Genomic DNA, 19,472 nt, shown 5'->3' with positions numbered 1-19,472 from the left:
TGTTAGCCTAAGTAGAATTACCTTTTATTGCACTACCCTTCTTGTCCATCAAAACCAAATGTAGGGGCTGGAGAGATGGTTCAGCGGTTAAGGACACTTGTTGCTCTTTAATTCCCAGTACCCACATGGTGGCTCACAATCATCCAAAACACCAATTCCAGGAGATCAGCAGGAATGCACAAGTTGCATATACATGCATACAGGGGAACATCCATACATAGAGTAAAATAGTTAACTTTTTTAGTTTCGTTGTTTTTGTTTGTTTAGGTTTTTCCGAAATAGGGTTTCTGTATATTCCTGGTTGTCCTGGAACTCGCTCTCTAGATCAGGCTGGCCTCAAACTCACAGAGTTCCTTCTGTCTCTGCCTCTTGAGTGCTGGGATCAAAGGCCTGTACCATCACTGCCTGGCTCTAATTTTTTTTAACTCAAATTCAAAAAGTTTACCAGCTCCTGAGAGCCCCACAACTGGAAGGCTTGCCTTCCTGAACTAGGGTGTGTGTGTGCGCGTGTGTGCCTGTCTGTTTTTGGACAGGACCTTTGCTAAACTGCCCAGAACTGCCTCCAATTCTATGAAGCCCAGGCTGGCATCTGATTTGCCTTGATCCAACTGCATCAGTCTCCAAAGTGTGGATTCCTGAACTAGAGTTACTCACCAGACAAATCTGATGCACTAAACCACATTTGTTGGAGGCATAACAATATAGCCAGTTTGCGCAGTTTAAGTGACTTGTTGGGTTTAGATGATGGCAGGTACTGTATTTTTTTGGCTCATGATTAACAATGGGAGAAGCTGAGAGCCAAAAATGTCAAATCATTAGTACCCAGCTAGAATGTGTTGTAGCAGTGAGACCTAGTTGCAGAACTGTGACTTTAAACACCATACAGATCCTCAAAGACAGGTCACAGGCTATCAGCTTAAGAAACCTCCGGGGTTTCATAAAGTCAAAACTATTTCTGTAGTATCTTCGCTTTCATTTTTATACATAATGGAATTACCCAGAGAGTATTTCGAAATAAGCAAAAATTCTTTGGGTGTCCTCAACCTTTATATAAAGGAAATCTGAAGCCAAAACATTTGAGAACCATTGAATGTGCCAGGGTTTCTTTTGGTGTTTTTCTGAAATAGGGTCTCAATTCTGAATATGAAGCTCAGGTTGGCCTTGAACTCATGGTGGTCCTCCTGCCTTAGCCTTTCAAATGCTAGGAGTACAGGGTTACAGGTGTGCCAGGCTCTATGCTAGACTTTAACTTCAGCACTATTTTAATTTCTTTGCTGTGGTAAGCACTACAGGATATTAAGCTGTGCCCTCACCTCTACTTCTAGAAAGCGGTGGCAACCCTCAGAACAACAAATGCTGTGTACCTCCAAGACATTACCAGATGTCCTCTAGTGAGGAGGTTGTCTCTAGTTGAGAAGCATCCTACTAGGCTGTTACCCTTTTCTATTAGGGCTCTCAGCCCTACAGGTTGGTGATGACTTTAATTCTCTGCACCTCTCCACCTAACTTTCTTTTGGCTGTCCTCACCTGCCAACAACCCACAAAGTCCACAAGATCTCTGAAGAACAGCCAGTGTTCTTAATCTCTCAGCCATCTTTCCAACCCTGGATGGATATATATATATATTTTTTTTTTCGAGACAGGGTTTCTCTGTGGTTTTGGAGCCTGTCCTGGAACTAGCTCTTGTAGACCAGGCTGGTCTCAAACTCACAGAGATCCGCCTGCCTCTGCCTCCCGAGTGCTGGGATTAAAGGCGTGCGCCACCACCGCCCAGCTACACCCAGGTTTTTAATCATGACTGCTAGTAACCTAAACTCAGGCTTTCAAGCTTACATAATAGCAATCATATTTGTTACCAACTGAACCATGTTCAATGCTCAGGTTGTTGAAAACACCACGTGGACGACTTCCAGACTTTGCAGAAACCTGTAGTCCAAACTTCTGGCAGTATGACCTCACTCCTGACCTTTTCTAAGTCTATATTAAAGGATTCCTTTATATAACCAGTGGTCAAAAATCTCTCCAATTGGCCTTCCAACTTTCTTCAAACTTTTATTATATACTTTCTGCCTCCATTCTGTCAGGCTTGACATGACTGGATAAATCTAAGTCCTCTATGTTCAATTATTAATTTCCATTAAGATAATTAAACCTGACCTATTGCATCAATTCATCCCTGTTCTATGTGCAATTCCTCCAAAGTTTTTTTTTTCACAGTTCCACTACACTTCCAGAAACTCCTTCCCAATGCTTCTTGTTGATGGGACCAGGTATGAATTCACCAAGGTCCCAGTAATCAACCGAGCTTGAGCCCCCTTGCCTTTATGATGATTTACAACCAGACTTTTCACTTTAGACTTCTTTTTTAATATTTCATACAGCGATTATGATGCATTCAGGAACCCAATCCCCCCAAACCCCACTAGAAGGGCACCCTCCCTTGCCCTCCCACCCCATTTAAGGGTCCCAAGGCTTAGGGTGGAGGAAGGGGAGCAAACCATCCATCCAGGAGACTGTTCTTGCCCTGCTTTACCCTCCCAGGGATTGGGATATAACCACCGGGCACAAGCTCCCACTCATGTCCCCCTGCTTGTGCTCATATACATACTATATATGGCTCCTCACTAAGCTGGTCAATTCCTGGCAGAGCCCCTACTCAACAGCACCGAGTAGGACAGGGCAGGAGGGCTAGGCAGAGCTGGGCTGGGGAGACCCTGAGAAGGAAGGAGGCCCCCGCTACAGGACTGAAGGAGGGAATAATAGGCCCCCAAAATGTCCATCTCCCAGTCTCTGGTAGCTCTCAGGTCCCCCTATAGCTGGGGACACTAGATGGGAAGAAAAGTGGCTGAGGCATGCTTTCCCATAGTCAGTCCCAGGGTCTAGTGATGGTCAGGATCTGAATAGGGTCTGGGTCCCTGCCTCTGAAAGGCTGGGAGTGGGACCTCATTGCACAAAATACTGTAGGAAGGCCAACACTCAGGGAGTAGGGCCCAACCAGTCTGTATACAGAGATATTGCATTAAAAAGTGAGAACCTCATTTAAAATAATAATAAAAAACAATGCAAAGAAACTAACAAAAAAGAAGGCCCATACAGAGGCAGGTGGGACAGGTGGAAAAGCAGGCAGAGGATGCCTCAGACCCAAGGCCATCACCACCTTCTAGTCAATCAAGAGCCCTGGCCTGGGCTAGCTCCAAACCTCTGGCTGGCCATAGGGTAGTGGTCCTGTGGGAGAACGTGATGAAGAGGGGAAGGCCTAGCCTCAATGTGGGAGACTGGCATGGCCATTCCGTCCGCCGGCAACTACTAAGACAGAGACACAATCAAGCAAATTAGTGGTGAGAGCTTTGTTAGCACCCAGCAGACAGGCCGATGGTTGACAGGCCAGTGGTTGGGTGTTTAGGTAGGTGGCAGGGGACAAGTTGGTAAGAAAGTGTGGCTCAGGCAGGTAGGCAGGCAACAAGCAGGGAGGGCTGCAGATGGGGATCGCCCTGTGAGGGGTGTGGCATCCCCCCAGCTGCTGCCTGCTGGGACCTTGGTCTGTGGCTTAGATCTTGGCTTAGAACTCGGTATCCACCACACGGAAAGCTGGCCTGCCTGCAGTGGAAAACAGAATGAATGGCTGTTAGTAGGCAAGCAGGTAGATAGGTGAAACAAGAGGAGGGGGAGGGCCACAGTTACCTGAGTCAGGCATAGAAGAGGACCGAATACTGGCCTCCTTTTGTAGCTGTACCTCCTTTAGTGCAAATATGGAAGTAGCTGTGGATGAAGAGACATAGAGACATGTAAGTGGAAGATGATCCACGGGTCTACCCAGAACAAAACCCTACATGACCCACCCCACTCTGAATTAGAACAAATTTCTCCTTCTTTAAGACTTTCTTAGCCGGGCGATGGTGGTGCACGCCTTTAATTCCAGCACTCGGGAGGCAGAGGCAGGCGGATCTCTGTGAGTTCGAGACCAGCCTGGTCTACAGAGCTAGTTCGAAACCCTGTCTCGAAAAAGCAAAAAAAAAAAAAAAAAAAAAAAAAAAGAAGAGTTTATCGGGTATGATAATGCTAATATAAATACTACCTACAAATCTACAAGAAAGGTGATGGCTTGGGATTTAATCATTAATTTTGTGGGTAGATATGAAAAGTGGTCAATTTTTGTGTATGAACTTTTGTTTTGTTTTTGAGACATGATCCTTATAACCCTGGCTCTGCTGGAAGTCACTATGTAGAACTGGCTGGCCTTGAATTTACAGAAATTCACATTCCTCTGTCTTCCGTGTGTTGAGATTTTTAAGCCAGGCATAGTGGCTCAAACCTGTAATCTCAATTCTTAGGAGTCTGAGACAGGATTGTCACAAGTTCCAGGCTAGCCTAGGCAGTACAGTGAAAGGTTTAAGACTGCCCCCCAAAATAAAAATAATAGCCCACCAAAGTAAGGTTTTTAAAAATCTTTATAGAAAGTCAAGTATGGCCGAGTAGTGGTGGTGCACGCCTTTATCCCAGCACTCCCTTTAATCCCAGCACTAGGGAGGCAGAGGCAGGCAGATCTCTGTGAGTTTGAGACCAGCCAGGTCTTCAAGAGCTAGTTCCAGGACAGGCTCCAAAGCTACAGAGAAACCCTGTCTCGTCTCAAAAAAGAAAGTCAAGTATGGTGACACACGACCTAATCTCAGCACTTGAAGGTGGTGGCAAGAAGAGGAGTTCAAGGTCATCCTAAGGTCTACCTGATCCACAGTAATATTTGTCTCAAAACGCCATACCACCACAAGTCAAGGGCTACCTAGTCTTTTAATTTAAAAAGATGAGAGAAAGATGCCATGTGATAGGGTTTGCATGGAGGGGTTGTTATGGGGGGGAGGGAATGGGAAAAAGTTGGGAGGGGAATGGGGAGACTACCCTCTGGTGACAGGAGTGGGAGAAGAGAAGAGAAAAGAGACAGAAAGAGCAAGAGATGGGAGGTAGGCAGGGCCCTTTTTAAAGGGAACATAGTGAATGTGCATAGGAGGTGCTCTTAGTGGCTGCAGTTGAGGATGCTTCCTGTCAGAACCCCAAGGAGAGGCCAGTACAGAAGCCTGAACACTAACATCTAGTACAACCTTACCTCAAAGAATCTCCCGAATGCAACCCCTCCCACCCCACCCAGCTAGCTCTATTATTCCAGGAAGGAACCTGGAATGCCAAAGACAATATAAGGAAGCTACAAGGGAACTTTCCCATTGGTTTTGAATGGTCTGAAAATTACATGGGTGTTTAGTTTGCAAAAACTGGTGTAGACTTTTTTTTTTTGGATATTGCAACTATATGTACTATATGAGAATTTCATAAAAACAAAATTTCTTCCTAATAAATACAACCTGTCACACGTGCATGAGGCTGTTTCCTCCTTAGAGATGGTACGAACTAGCTCCCTAAATTTCAGTGGTTCTGCTCCCTAACTCTAACTTGAGCCATCCATTCCCCAGCTCCACTCACTGTCAGGAAGTTTGTGGATCCGCTCCCCCAGGCTGAGGAAGAATGGATGTTTCATGGCATCCTCAGCAGAGATCCGATTGCGACCCTCAAACTGAGTTGGACAGAAGAGAGTATATTGGTATTTTCAATACATAGGTCTCTTGACCTGCCATCCTCCAGAGCCTGCCCACGGGGAAGGTCCCAACACCTGGAATCCTACCCATTAAGGTTGGCCTCAAAAGATGGTCTCACCTGCAGCAGCTTGGTGAGGAGGTCAGCTCCTTCGCTATCAAGTCTAACATAAAGATAAGGGGATGCACTTTACATTAAGTTCAGATACCCTGGCCCCTAAATCCACCTACCCATCAGCCTCACCGGGGTGCATGGCTCAAAAGGGCCTCAGCTCGGTACTTGGGATAGTTGTATGTTCTAAACTCCTCATTGGATAGAATGCCTGGCCATGTCTCCTCAGTTGGGGTTCCTAGTACAGAAGGTGAGTTACACAAGACATATCAGGTCCTCCCTGAATATCCCCCCAGCTCCTTAGGCACAAATGTCCTCACCCAAAATTCGGAAGATGAAGTGCAGTTGTTCTTCCACTGTGGAGCCTGGGAAGAGGGGCCGGCCTGTGGCCATCTCATAGAAGATGCAGCCCACACCCCTGGGCAGGAAAGGCACCATGAGTAGGGGACAGTTGGCTGGGCAGTCACTCCCTTCCACATTTCCACCTCTTCTCACCACATGTCAATTTGGGTAGAGTAGTCTGTGGATCCAAGTAGGATGTCAGGGGGCCGGTACCACAGTGTCACCACTTCGTTGGAGTATGTTTTAGTAGGGATTGACTTGGCACGTGCCAGGCCTGGGAGAGGAGGAAAAAAAGAAGCAGCTGGAATGAGGCAGCTGTGGGCAAAGCTTGGAGCAGAGTACAACTGGGGCTAAGAATGCCTGCCATAATTAAAGTTTGGAGATGCTGGTTGGTCATAAGGAAGTTGAGTTGCTTAGAGAATAAGGCTGAGGAGTCAGCAGGAAGAAAGGGGGGCTGGTGGTACCAAAGTCTGCCAGTTTGAGCTCTCCCCTCTCGTTGATGAGTAGGTTCTGGGGCTTGAGGTCTCGGTGTAGCACCTTCTGCCTATGGCAGTAGGCCAGGCCTCGGAGCAACTGGAACAGGAACAGCTGTAGACCCAGGAATGGCAAGCAGAAGTCAAAAGATACTGTATATGTTACACAATTTATACAATAATATGTATCTGAACAACGATGAAGTCTTTAATGGGTTCTCTTCCTGCTTTCTTTTTCATGAATAATTGCATTCAATTTCTAATGATTTTGACTATCTTCTGGAGGTGTTTTCACTTGTTAGCATCTCTTGTTATTATGAAATTATTTTATATTCATAGGAATTTGCAAAGAAATGCATAGGAAGTTCTGTGCTTTCTTCATTTACCATTAACAATGTTAACAGCTTGCATAACTATAGTGCACTGTCAAACGTGTCTTACACATGTATGTGTGTGTGTGCTAAACAACAGTATTAAATCCAATGTAGAACCAACATGGGAAAATGTACCTTGAGTTTCGAAAATTGGTTTATATATGGAATTTTGAAACAATTTTCAGGTGTGCATACACTGACTTCTTATAAATTTCAATAGCATACTTTCATAATAAAAATTCTGAGACTTCAACAGTAAAAAAAAAAAAAAAAAAAAGATATCCACAAGCCCATCCCCTGGCAGCAGGCAGGCACTGATCCCTCCCAACACTGACTCCAACCTTTTATCATACAAAAGATGACAGGCTCCTAATGCCCCCAAAGAGCTCCCAGCAAAAACATCATACAGGAAAAGGCTGTTTCTGGGAGATCTGTACAGTGAGTGGATAAGGGGGAAATCCCTCCTAACCCTGCTTTCTGTCCCACACCCACTTTCACATTGTGCATGTTGATGACATTCCCACAGTCATCCAGGTACTGCTTCAGGTCCTTGTCCTGAGGACAAAAGAGGTAATACAGGAACAAGAGTCACATACTATGGCTCCTGGCCATTTCCCCATCTCCCTGGGGCCTATCTGTTATCCAACCTTACCAAGTATTCAAAGACTAGGGTGAGGGACTTCTCTGTGTGGATAATGTCATGTAGTGTGACGATGTTGGCATGCTTGAGGTCCTTCAGCAGGGACACTGTAGAAAGTATGGAACAAAACAGAGCAAGAGTGAGAGCCCCATCTTCAAAATAAAGATAAGAACCAGACAGATATAAGCATAAGGGTTTCCTTCTTTCCCTGTGCAGTTTAAAGTAATAGTTCAGAGCATCTAGCTCTGATTTATGACATGCTAAGAAATAGGTGTGTCTCAATGGTCCAAGTGTAGAAAATAAAGCTTAGACAAGAGCATGGGACTATAGGCCCAACTTCATGTGACACCATATTTTTTGTTTTGTTTTTGTTTTTCGAAAGAAGGTTTCTCTATAACTTTGGTGCCTGTCCTGGAACTAGCTCTTGTAGACCAGGCTGGCCTCGAACTCACAGAGATCCTCCTGCCTCTGCCTCCCAAGTACTGGGATTAAAGGCGTGCGCCACCACCACCTGGCCTGTGACACCATATTTTTACAATCTGCTTTTGCTCTCTGGGAAGAGGCCTTGTCCAAACCTAAGTACAGAGGCTGGAATTTGTACCTTTTTTGTGTGTAATTCAAATATATTCCATATGATTTTCTAACACTTTAAGGAGTGCTCGAATAATGAAAACAAACACCATAATTTGTAATTAATTGACTTTCCTTGATCCATTTAGATCCCTAATTCTCTTGATTGTTACCTGGGATGTAGATGGTATACATTCTCATGAAGGCCACAATGTTGCACTGGTGAGGAGAGACAGTCCAAAAAACCCCAGTCTCTGTCCTCACTTATCATAGAGACTGTGTGCCATGGAGTCAAGAAAGTCTAAGACGGGGTCTGTACCTTCCCGGATAGCAGTGCAGGGTGCCCCTTCTTCATGTTCCAGTCTGATCTCCTTGAGTGCCACAAGGTTGTCTGTAAGCTTGCTTTTGCCTTTATAGACAGTGGCATAGGTACCCTGGAACGTGAGGAAGTACAACAGCAGAGGTGCAGTGAGATTGCATGGTGTTCATACTGACCCCTCATCCTCACCATAGTTCTTTTGACGGTCTCACCTCACCCAGCTTGTCCAGCTTAATATAGGTCTCCAGTTTTCCAAAGCCAATCTCAGACTGTGGGGTAGAGGAGGTATGCTGAAGCAGGGTTGGAGAAGGGCACTGGGAGAGTGGGATAGGTGGTAGACAAAAAAAAAAAAAAAAAAAAGATGCTTACCAGGCTGACACGGCGGAGACGCCGGCTAAGAGGCTTGTCAAAAATGGGGCTATTGAGGGTCAGCTTCTCAAGGTAGCCCTCAGGCAGCCGGATGTCAGCTGGTAGCGACAAGCGTTTGTTGATGTCCTAGCAGCCAAGATAAAAGAGAAGCATGATCATAAGGTCCACCTCCCCAAACACAACCCCATCTTCCAACTCTTCCATCAGTGAGACAGGGATCAAGCACCTCAGTGGAGATCTTGCGAGGTGGGTGGTTGCGCATGCGTACTCTCACTGGAGATTGCACCTCATCTGAGGATGTGGCTGAAGCCTGGTCACTCTCCCCATCAGACCCCATCTTCACGTCCTCATATACAATCTCTGGTGGTGGAGAGAGAGAAAAGTCAGACCACTGGAGTCAAGAATACTCCCTCCCACCCCCAATATAATACACTCCTTCATTATATCCAAGTGTATGTACATGGTCCCTAGAGCAGACTAGGATATCCAGGTAGGCCCAGGATAGATACGGAAGGGGCATGGTCATCTAGTAGAGTACTCCATCAGAGATGATGGTAGCTGCCCATAGGTCAGAAGGCTAGCGGTGACAGGCATTGCCAAGAGCCGAGAAGGTAGACCCAGGGAAAGACAGACCCAACGAGACTGACAGGGCCACCACAGTTCGGGAAAAAGGCAGAGACAGCCTTGGGGTAGCTGCAATAGGCTAGGTACCATTCCTCCTCCTGGGGCCTGAATATAAAGTCAAGGAAGGAGGTACAGAAAGAGTGTTAGAAATGGATGACAGGAAAGGAGGAGAAAATGAAAAAAAGCAAGACAAAAACAAATCTAAGGAACACACTGGAAGTATCTGGGAGCTGGGGCAGGGAGAGAGAATGATCAAAGTGGACCCACCTGGTGCAGAGCTGAGTGGGCCCCGACCAGAGCGAAGTTCCCCAGGGGCAACACGGGTAGGGGCCTCTCCAAGGTCACTGCCACCACCTCCACCACTCTCATCCAGGCCTATCTGCTCAGGGGCACCATTGGTCTTGTCTATGCCTCGGCCCCCTCGGAGTGTCATTGACAGCTGCCGTTTGATCTTCTTCATCCGATCCATGGCAACCTGGACAGGAGACATGAAAAGAAATGGGGACTACATTAGCATCTTCTTGACTATCACGGGCCCCTGAAAGATTACAACAACCAAGAACATGTCAGTGCCCACTCAATCACTACAGATCCTTGAAAATTTGGCAGGGATAAAGCCCTTTGTCATTGTTAACCCATCCCTAAGTAGTCTACCTCGGCACTAATAGTTGGGTGGCTGGCTGAGGGCAAAGGTCCATTCAGTAGATTGTTGGTCTCTAGGGCAATAGTCTCACTGTGGGAGCATAGGACTCCACAGCAGCTATCCTCAGGTGCAGCAGCAGTGACAGACGCATCCACAGCTGGGACAAGGGGTTCAGTTAGAACCCAAGGACTAGTGTCAAGGTCCTGGGTACGCCCATAGAATGGCATGTTTCGCTGGCACCAGCCCCACATTGCCCCCAGCTGCCAGGCAGAAAGCTCTCTGTGGCCCACAGGGACCCTCCCACCTCCCCCAGCAACCACTGTCATGGTGACTAATGGATCACCCCACTTCTCTATCCAAATGGGGGGAGGGCTGCTGAGGCCCAACCACTGGAGTTGTGTGTGGGGGTATGTCTCAGCACACACAAGCTATCCTCATGGCTGTTAGACAGGTTTGACAGGGTCCAAACCCAGATTTTTACAAAGCCGGGTCATATTTCTTTTCTCTTAGAGAATATACCAGACCTTCCTTATCACCCCAAATAAACATAGCAGTCCTCATTGTGGCCCATATATCTCATTCATTCATTCCTATTACTTCTCTGGTCTCACCTCTTCCTTGATCATTCCTAGTTGCGGTTCTGTACCACTTCCAGCAGTTTATACCTCAGGATCTGTACACTGGTTGTTTCACAGACTTTAAAACATCTCACTCCCAGTCCTCTACAGCCCATTGTTCAAATATCATCTTTTTCACGAGGCTTTCATGAGTTATATTATTTAAAGTCTCAGCCATCTTGAGCTCCCTCACCTTGCCAATGTGTCCCCTAGCTCTCACCACCACCTCAGAAATAATATCATCTACTTATTAGTTTTTTTTCTTTTTTTATTAAATATTTATTTATTATGTATACAATATTCTGTCTACATGTATGCCTGCAGGCCAGAAGAGGGCACCAGACCTCATTACAGATGGTTGTGAGCCACAATGTGGTTGCTGGGAATTGAACTCAGGATCTTTGGAAGACCAGGCAATGCTCTTAACCGCTGAGCCATCTCTCCAGCCCAGTTTTTTTTTTCTTTTTACTGTCTTCTCACCACTGCTACTAGACGGTCTACTCCACCAGGGTAATTTCTGTATGTTGAGGCCATGGCTATATCCTAAGAACCCGCAATAGTGACTGACACTGAGTAGAAGCTCAAAAAGTACATAAAGAAGCAGTGAATAAAGGGGCTGAGAGCTTAGGACCAACCTTTATTGAGGTAACTCCCAGACATTTACAGAATACCCCAAAGACACCCAGGGATGCTAGAATTGACAGGAAGATGACCTAGATGGGCTGCTGAAGGGAATGGGGCCACCAAACGGTTTAGGTCGGCATTCCTCTGCTTCCTCCTGGACCAGCAAGGAGGGGGAAAAGACCTGGTTCAGGAACCATCTGTACTCACAGCAGGGCTTGAAGATGGCCCAAGGCCCAAGGGAAGCAGAGCTAGATAGGAGGTTGAGGATAAGGCCAGGGATGGATTCAAGAAAAATAGTTCATCTGTTACCTTGAAACAAAGTGCTTACTTACCACAGCAATTCCCCCTCCCATTTCTGCCTACCACCTCTAGAAGATGTGGCAAAGCCAAACCTAGCAGAAGAAACCTCAGATAGATAAGGGTAAGATCCACCCACAAAGAACCCAGAATACCATAAAATCCTTACCTTGGAGACAGAACACTGTATCTAAGGCCTAGAAAGCAGCCAAAGACTTCCTTTTGTCCCCATTTGACACTCCTACTCAGTTACTTTGTATGTGGTGACAGGAATAAGGTAAGGGGTTAGGAAAACGAGGGATAGAGAGGGAGTTATGAATTAATTTATGACCTCTAACTGGAACCCTCAATGACTGGTCATTTTCCAGAATTCATGTTTTGGGGGATTTTAAAAAGTTATACAACTTGAGGGGGCAGACCCCTAGAAACAGATACATTTAAACATTTATGAGTGGCAAAACTTAAATACCATAATTTCAGTTTTCTGAGCTTATAGACTTCAAAATAAGTGAAGGAACAAGAATCAAGACTTAGAATTCCACAACTATATGGTATTTGTCCTTCTTGGCATCCCTCAAAGACACACTCACCTGTCCCCAGGTTACTTTCATAGCAAGGACACTCACACTAACTCCAACCACTGAGCATCCAGCTGCCATACTCTAATATGGAAACATGTTCCATTGTGCCCTGACCTCTAATAGGCCCTCACTATATCTTCTAAAACACTCATGATTTCTCTTTTCACCTCTAACTTCCCTTCAGCACTCAAAATTGTTTGCTTGTATTTGTCCCCTTTAAACAACTCCAGTCACCACCACATTCTACCATATTCTGAGTCCCTTCCTAGCCTAGATACTTGTTAGTCTCTCTGTAGCACTGTCCTACCCCAGTAACACAGTGTCCCCTCTGGATTCTGATCCTCATTAACATGCACTCAAGGTGTTCTACAGCTGACCCAAATTAGCATTCTTTGGACCTTCACACAGCTCTGAGTCACATCAGTACAGAGTGAACCTTGTACAATTCCTGACCAGTTTTGCTCACACTTGGGGTCCTTCACAGTTGTGAGCCTCTTGATGTGTATTCTGGAATCTGAACTGAGGTCCTCTGGAAAAGTAGTAAAAGCTCTTAATAGCTGAACCATCTCTCTAATCCTTACTTTCACAGTTGTGAACGTCATTAACATACTTTCTGTCCCATACTTCCACTACATTGTTCCTTCCCTCAGCACAAACTGAATCCTCACTCTATCTTGACCCTTGCTAGCACATACTGGGCCCTCAGGCAGTCCTGACTCTATTAGCATACCTTGAGACTGACCCTCATTTAGAGCTCCTCTATTCAACCCTGACCCCTATTAACATACACTAGTTTTTTGGTGTCAATTCACTTTGGCACACTTACCTATTCAAGGCCCCTCTGCTTCAACACCTCCCCCACTATTAACCCTTTGGTTCACAATCCATTTCCTTCACAGCTCTATTCCTCCCACCACACACTAGATTACCATCCCCCAAACTATACCCCTGTAGCACTCCCTGAATCAGCTCACTTCAGTGGCCCATGGACAGGAAGAACACAGTATTCACAGAGTTTTAATGTTCATCACATTATTTTACTACATGCTTTCTTCTCCCAAAAGCATACCTTAAGTGTCTGAATGGTTCTAAAGTCACAGTAACAGCCTCAAGGGCACTGGTTCTGAACCTTCCTAATGCTGTGACCCTTTAATAGAAATAGAGCTCCTCATGTTGTGACTTCCAACCTCAAATTATTTTCATTGCTACTTCATAGCTGTAATTTTGCTACTGTTGTGAATTGTACCACAGATTTCTGATATGTGACCCCAAAGGGGTCGTGACCCACAGGTTGAGAACCACTGCTCTAGAATTTCATATATAATATAGTATTACCCCACACTTTCTGGAAAGCCACATTCTCTGCCTTCACACTTCACCTTGAGCCTTGGTGTGCTGAGCTCTTTATACTTCATTTACTCTCCCATAGATACGTATGGTCACTTCTGGTAGCCAGCAGTACAGGCTTTCCACCATTCCGCCCCATTACACACACCCTCGGGTCCTTCAACAGTTCTGCCTGCACTGGCATTTACTGGGCTCCACACTACCTAGATCTTTAGTACAACATCTATATATCCTTTCCACCATGACCCTCCCTGATCAGTACACACTCAACTACCTCCACGAACACACCCCGGATCCAGAGAAGCTGCCACCCCTAACCCCGTGGACAAACACAATATTAACACTATCCTGACCCTCATCACCACACACTGGGCCTCAGAACTCTGATTCTATTGGCACACCTTATGGCATTTCTACCACCATTTCTCCATTTACAGTGGGCTTCTTTACAGCCCTGGCCTCCACTAGCATGTTCTGGAACTGCCCTTACACACAACCCCGTTTTACATCCTCACGTCCCTCATGGTCCTGCAACCCCCTTCCATAAGCATTCACTGGGCCTGAAGGTTTACTCAGTCGCAAAGCTTTTCACTACCCCCTTAGCAACCTCGAGTCTTTCACGACTACTTCATCAATCCACTCCCATAACTCTAGTCCTTTAATCACCCTTCTCCCCCTTAGCATCCAGAGCATTTCCCATCCTCAGCTCCCAGGACAGGGGCCCAGGGCGGGGCCAAGGTCAGGGAGGCCCCAAATGACCCCCGGTGCATTCTGGGAAAGTCGAAGGGGAGGGGGTACCTGACAGCCAAGCTGCCCAGAACCCCCTAACTCTTGTCCTAGCACCGCCAAGGATGGGGTTGGTTCTCTAGGAAGTGCATCCCCCACCCTAAGTATCGAGGACACGCTCACCGGAGGGGGCGCGCGAGTAACCTCAGAGCCTCGGGGCCGGCGCGGCGGCGCCTGGGGCGGCGGCCCGGGATGAGGCCGCGCGACCTCCTTTTCCTCCAGTTCGCCGCAGGCGCCCGTCCCAGTAGTCTTCGGCCATGGCTGCTGGGCCCGGGCCGCCGCCGGCTGAGGAGGAAGAGGCGGCGGCGGCGGCGGCGGCTGAGGCGGAGGCGGCGTCCCGCTCAGCCGGCCATGAGCTTGGCCGCTGCGGGCGATGCCCCAGTGCTCGCAAGCGCCCGCTGGAATCCGGGTGTTCACGGCGGCTCGTGACTCAAAGCGAACTGCTAGCGGGGACGCAGTAGATCCCAGGGCCCCACAGCCAGCGGCCCAACAGCCGCGCGCGCCGCGCTCCGCGCATGCGCACGCACGCGCTGGAAGGGAAGAAGGAGGAGACTCACCTCGGACTGATCGTACCAAAAGACCTGTCTGCAGCGGAAGGGGGTGCGGCCATTGCGTGCCCACCAGGGAATGTGGCGTTGGCCCCGGAACGGCGCCAGGGATATGTAGAGGTGGGTTAGTAGTCAGTCTTGATCTTGCCAGAATTTTAATAGCATCAAGGTGAGCAGCAGCCAGTAGCCCGGCGTATCAGTTACCTTTTGATTCCCCTACAGTCTCACTTGGTACACCCTCATGGTAGCAAACGGGACTTTTGCAAGGAGGAAAAGAATTGGTGAGCCTAGCAGTCCTAGTCCTTTGTGGTGCCTCGGGAAACAAGAATTTAAAGGCTCGAGATGACTTTCTAGGCGAGGTGTCCTGAATTATCATTGGCCTTTCCTACCTTAGATAGGACAACCTAGCCCCGCCCTGCAGCCCCCCCTCCACTTCCAGCTCGTTACCCACTGTGAGACGTATGTAGCCCCGCCCTTTAAAATTTGTCGCTCAGCCAATCAGACTTGTTCCCTGTCGTGGGGCTGAGCAAGAATGAGGGGCGTGGCAAAGTTGAAGAGGCGTGATCTCGCTTTCCCCTCAGCTTGCCTCGTCCTTTGCACGGTTTTTATTGGTTTTCGGGCTCGCCTTTTTGTTCTGAGCGCCTCTCAGAATTTTTCTGAATATTCCGTAATATAATTGGCCCAAAGAGCACTCACTCAGTTGGGTCTCTCCCTTAACCATTTACCATGCTCTCCTGTAGCTTTTTGGTGTGGTTGAACCTGGGCTGAGAGGAAAGGTGAACGTTTAAGAGGTGCAGGGTCTGATACAGAGCTGTTAAGAACTTTGGCTTGTCTACAAGAGCTAGTGCCAGGATAGGCTCCAAAGCTACAGAGGAACCCTGTCTCGAAAAACAAAAACAAAAACAAAAAAAAAACAACAAAAAACCCCCAAGAACTTTGGCTTGGGCGGAGCTTCTTGCTTCCTCACCCTAACATTCGCTTACACGCTCCCCTGATTGGGTTTTCTTGAAACCTTTCAATTACCTCATCTTGCCCGCCACTGACTTATTTACTTACTAGGCTCTTTTACATGGCCAACTGCCAAGCACATATTTAACCTCTCATTCCTCTCCCTAGAAAATGATGATTCCCCATATCTATGCCAAATATTGCTGCAGGCCTTCTGAGACTTACTTACACTGGACGAAGGAACTTCCTTGCCTCTTCTGGGCTTCCCTTGGTCGGCCTTCCTGCCTTCCCTTCTCCCTTCCTTCCCTGTTAGGATTTTCAAGCAAGGTTCATTGGCAAGGATTTAGCCAGCCATTAAAGACCTAGGATAGACATCAGGTCTGTCACTTAACTGACTTAATCTCCTACCCTTCCTCTCACAACAGGAACAATTCTACTTGCTCTTGAGTATAGCAGACACAGTTGAGCCTCTAGGACTTCATACTTACTTGTTCCCTTTGCCTGGAATGCATTTGCCCTATATCCATACTCCTCGTTTCTTCCTGTTGCAATTCCATTATTCCAGATCCCCACTTGGCTCTATGCCTTTCAAAAATGTGTTTTTAAATTTCTAGATGTTTATTTATTTGCAATGTCAAAGTCCATTCCCAACCTTGCCTGTGCTCCACTGTTGAACAGCCTTGGTCAACACTTGTTTTGTATTTGGACAGGGTCTTTTGTAGCCCACGCTGGCCTTGAGTTCACTGTGTAGTGAATGACCTTGAAGTCTGGATTCTCCTGCCTGCACCAGTCAAATGGGATTACAGACACCACCACACTTGGTTTTCTTTGCACTCTGGAACTACATTTCCAGCCCATTTGCCTGACTTATTGATCAACTTTTAAACAATTAAAAAATAAATACTGGGGCTGGGGCTGGAGAAATGGCTCAGTAGTTACAAGCACTTGCTGCTCATTCAGAAGAGCTGAATTTGGTTCCCAGTAACCGCATTAACTGGTTCAGAACTGCCTGTATCTTCAGCTCCATGGGATGTCATTCTTGTAAAATATATAATTACATGAAGTGAGTAAACACAAATGGACACAAATGTTTCATTTTACATTTTTCACTTGCTTTTCTCATGGAGTGTGGTTCCCTATAGTTAGCACTTTGACCAACAGTATAAACAATATGAAACTAGCCAGATGGTGGTGGCACTTGGGAGACAGGCCAGCCTGATCTACAGTTAGTTCTAAGACAGTCAAGGTTACACAAAGAAACCCTGCCTCAAAAAACAACAACAAAAAAAACCAAAATAACCCCCCCCCAAAAAAAAAAAACTAAAAAGGACCTTAGTCCATAAGAATGTTACACAGTGAGGATGCCCTTTTAGCCTCCTCCCACGTCCACATGGCATAACTCTTAAAACACACACACAACACATACCTGGGACACATTGAAAAAATTTTATAGGCCAGGCATAGTGGTGCACCCCTTTAATCCCAGCACTCTCAAGAGGCAGAGGCAGGTGGATCTCTTGAGTTTGGGGCTAGCCTGGCCTACATATCTGGTTTCAGGGCTACATAGAGACCCTGTCTCAAAAAAAAAAAAAAAGGCTGAAAGGATGGCTCAGCAAGTAAAGGTACCTGCTTCCAAAATTGCGTCAGTTCCATCCCTGGGACCCATATGATGGAGAGATCTCCACATATACACTATGGCATGTGACCCCCCCCCATTAAATGAATGGAATCCAATTTTAAAAATTTGTGTATGGACATACTTGTGTCATGGCACACAAGTGAAGGTCAGAAGACAACTTGCAGGAGTTGGCTCTCTCCCTCACCAAGTGGTACTTGAGAATTGAACTCAGGTTGTCAGGCTTGATAGTTACCTGCTGAGACATTTTATCAACTTAGCTTGGTTTGAAACAAGACTTCACATAAGCCAGGCTAGCCCAAACCCTTCTCTTCCAACTATCTCCCCAGTGCTGCAATTACAGGTTTGTACCACCACACCCAGCTCTATACAGAACTGGGGATTGAACTCAGTTTGGTGCATGTTAGGTAAGCAATTAACTACAGCCCTAGCCCATGTTTTAAAAAAATGATTGTGTAGGAGTGTTTTGTTTGCAGGCACATCTGTGTTCCATGTGTGTGCTTGGTGTCCAGAAGAGGACACTGGATCCCTTGGGACTATGGTTATATAGTTTTGAGCAGGCATGCTGGTTGCTGGAAGCCCAAACCAGGGTCCTCTGGAAGAACAGCCAGTGCTACTAACTGCTGAGCATCTCTCCAGCCCTTCAGCTTTAGTTAGTTGTGCTTAAGTTTTTTTTTTTTTTTTGCTTTTTTGAGACAGGGTTTCTCTGTGGTTTTTTGGAGCCTGTCCTGGAACTAGCTCTTGTAGACCAGGCTGGTCTCGAACTCACAGAGATCCGCCTGCCTCTGCCTCCCAAGTGCTGGGATTAAAGGCGTGCGCCACCACCGCCCGACTTATGTGTTATAAGCCTTAGGAGAGATGTTTTATTTGCTAATGTCTCAAATACCTATAATGGCACAGTCACTACTAAACAAATAGTTGAGTAATTAGCTGGCAAATAGATCCAGCACAAGAAGCACTAGCTCTTGTTCTATCTCTTAAATCTGCTAGGTACAGGGGGCCCAACACTGGTTTGCTGAGCAGCCCTGTTTCCTACCAGTCTGGTTTTGTAATGATATATACACAGCAGTAAAATGGTATGCACGGTAGTGATCTAAGATACAGCCAGGATTAGTGGGTAACTAGCTGTTCTAATTTTTTGGTTTCATATACCCCAGGCCACCTCCAGAGTGCTGGGATTACAGGCATGGACCATGGTTTCAGAAGTTGGTATCAATGGACAATATCATATATAAGAGAATCCAGGAGTAGTGGTGGTAAAGATACTAAAATGTCCAGAGAATCAGTTATAACAAAAGATGTAGAAAACAAAGTATGTAGAATGCCCATGAAGGAACTGAGATGGTAGAAAATCAGTGCAAAGAATAGTATATGTACTGCTTGCCTATAATGGTGTAACGGCAGTAAAATGCTGATAGTAGGAAAACTCTAAACACCATGAGACACCAGAGGTACAGTACCTCCGTCATACAAAGTGATATGATGGGGGACTAAAAAGGAACTATATGGAAGGATAAGTTCACTCCAATACATCAGGCCAAGAAAAAAAAAAAAGTATGGACAGAGGTAGGCAAGAGCAAACACTGCCTAGGGCCAGGAGCTGATTTAGAAGGTAGATGTGGAAACAGGTTATGTTGGGAATTAGGCCAAGTCTGGGAACAACAACAACAAACCCATCCACCATGGATGGAGATGGCCAGCTAGGTTGGTGTTTTTTCTTTCTTTGGTTTTTCTAGACAGGGTTTCTCTGTAGCTTTGGAGCCTGTCCTGGAACTAGCTCTTGTAGACCAGGCTGGTCTTGAACTCACAGAGATCCGCCTGCCTCTGCCTCCTGAGTGCTGGGATTAAAGGCATGTGCCACCACTGCCCAGCAAGGTTGGCGTTTTCAACTGTTTGGAACCCTCAGCTAAGACAAGGAAGTAGCACAGCAGCTCTGGGCTTGGTGGAGCCATTGATGAGCCTTTTGCTATTACCTGCATTAATCAATTACTCTTTGACTCTTTGGCCCCACAGCCAGCTCTTCTTTGGAAGGTAGGAGGCCTG

At 46.5% G+C, this 19,472-nt stretch overlaps 1 protein-coding gene across 2 annotated transcripts; it reads right to left on the bottom strand.

Moving 5' to 3' along the window:
* Positions 1-2,383: 2,383 nt before the first annotated feature.
* On the bottom strand, positions 2,384-14,818 carry Cdk16 (cyclin dependent kinase 16). Of its 2 annotated transcripts, none has more exons than XM_057759686.1 (16): positions 14,421-14,551; positions 9,670-9,877; positions 9,005-9,138; positions 8,779-8,904; positions 8,622-8,678; positions 8,410-8,524; positions 7,533-7,627; positions 7,373-7,435; positions 6,498-6,621; positions 6,187-6,307; positions 6,012-6,109; positions 5,824-5,929; positions 5,701-5,734; positions 5,470-5,560; positions 3,682-3,759; positions 2,384-3,597 (listed from the first exon to the last, which is right to left on the bottom strand). In XM_057759686.1, exons 2-16 carry the CDS (start codon positions 9,869-9,871, stop codon positions 3,560-3,562), a joined length of 1,482 nt encoding a protein of 493 aa, XP_057615669.1. In that variant the 5' UTR covers positions 9,872-9,877; positions 14,421-14,551; the 3' UTR covers positions 2,384-3,559. The 2 variants fall into 2 exon arrangements, with proteins under 2 accessions (XP_057615669.1, XP_057615670.1); XM_057759687.1 differs by having other exon boundaries at positions 2,385-3,597; positions 5,701-5,743; positions 14,421-14,818.
* Positions 14,819-19,472: the final 4,654 nt, after the last annotated feature.

The sequence above is a fragment of the Chionomys nivalis genome, chromosome X, assembly GCF_950005125.1.
Source record: "Chionomys nivalis chromosome X, mChiNiv1.1, whole genome shotgun sequence".
NCBI classification, from domain to species: domain Eukaryota; kingdom Metazoa; phylum Chordata; class Mammalia; order Rodentia; family Cricetidae; genus Chionomys; species Chionomys nivalis.
The sequence above is the reverse complement of the archived record's forward strand: the minus strand, read 5'-3'. Positions and strand labels throughout refer to the sequence as shown.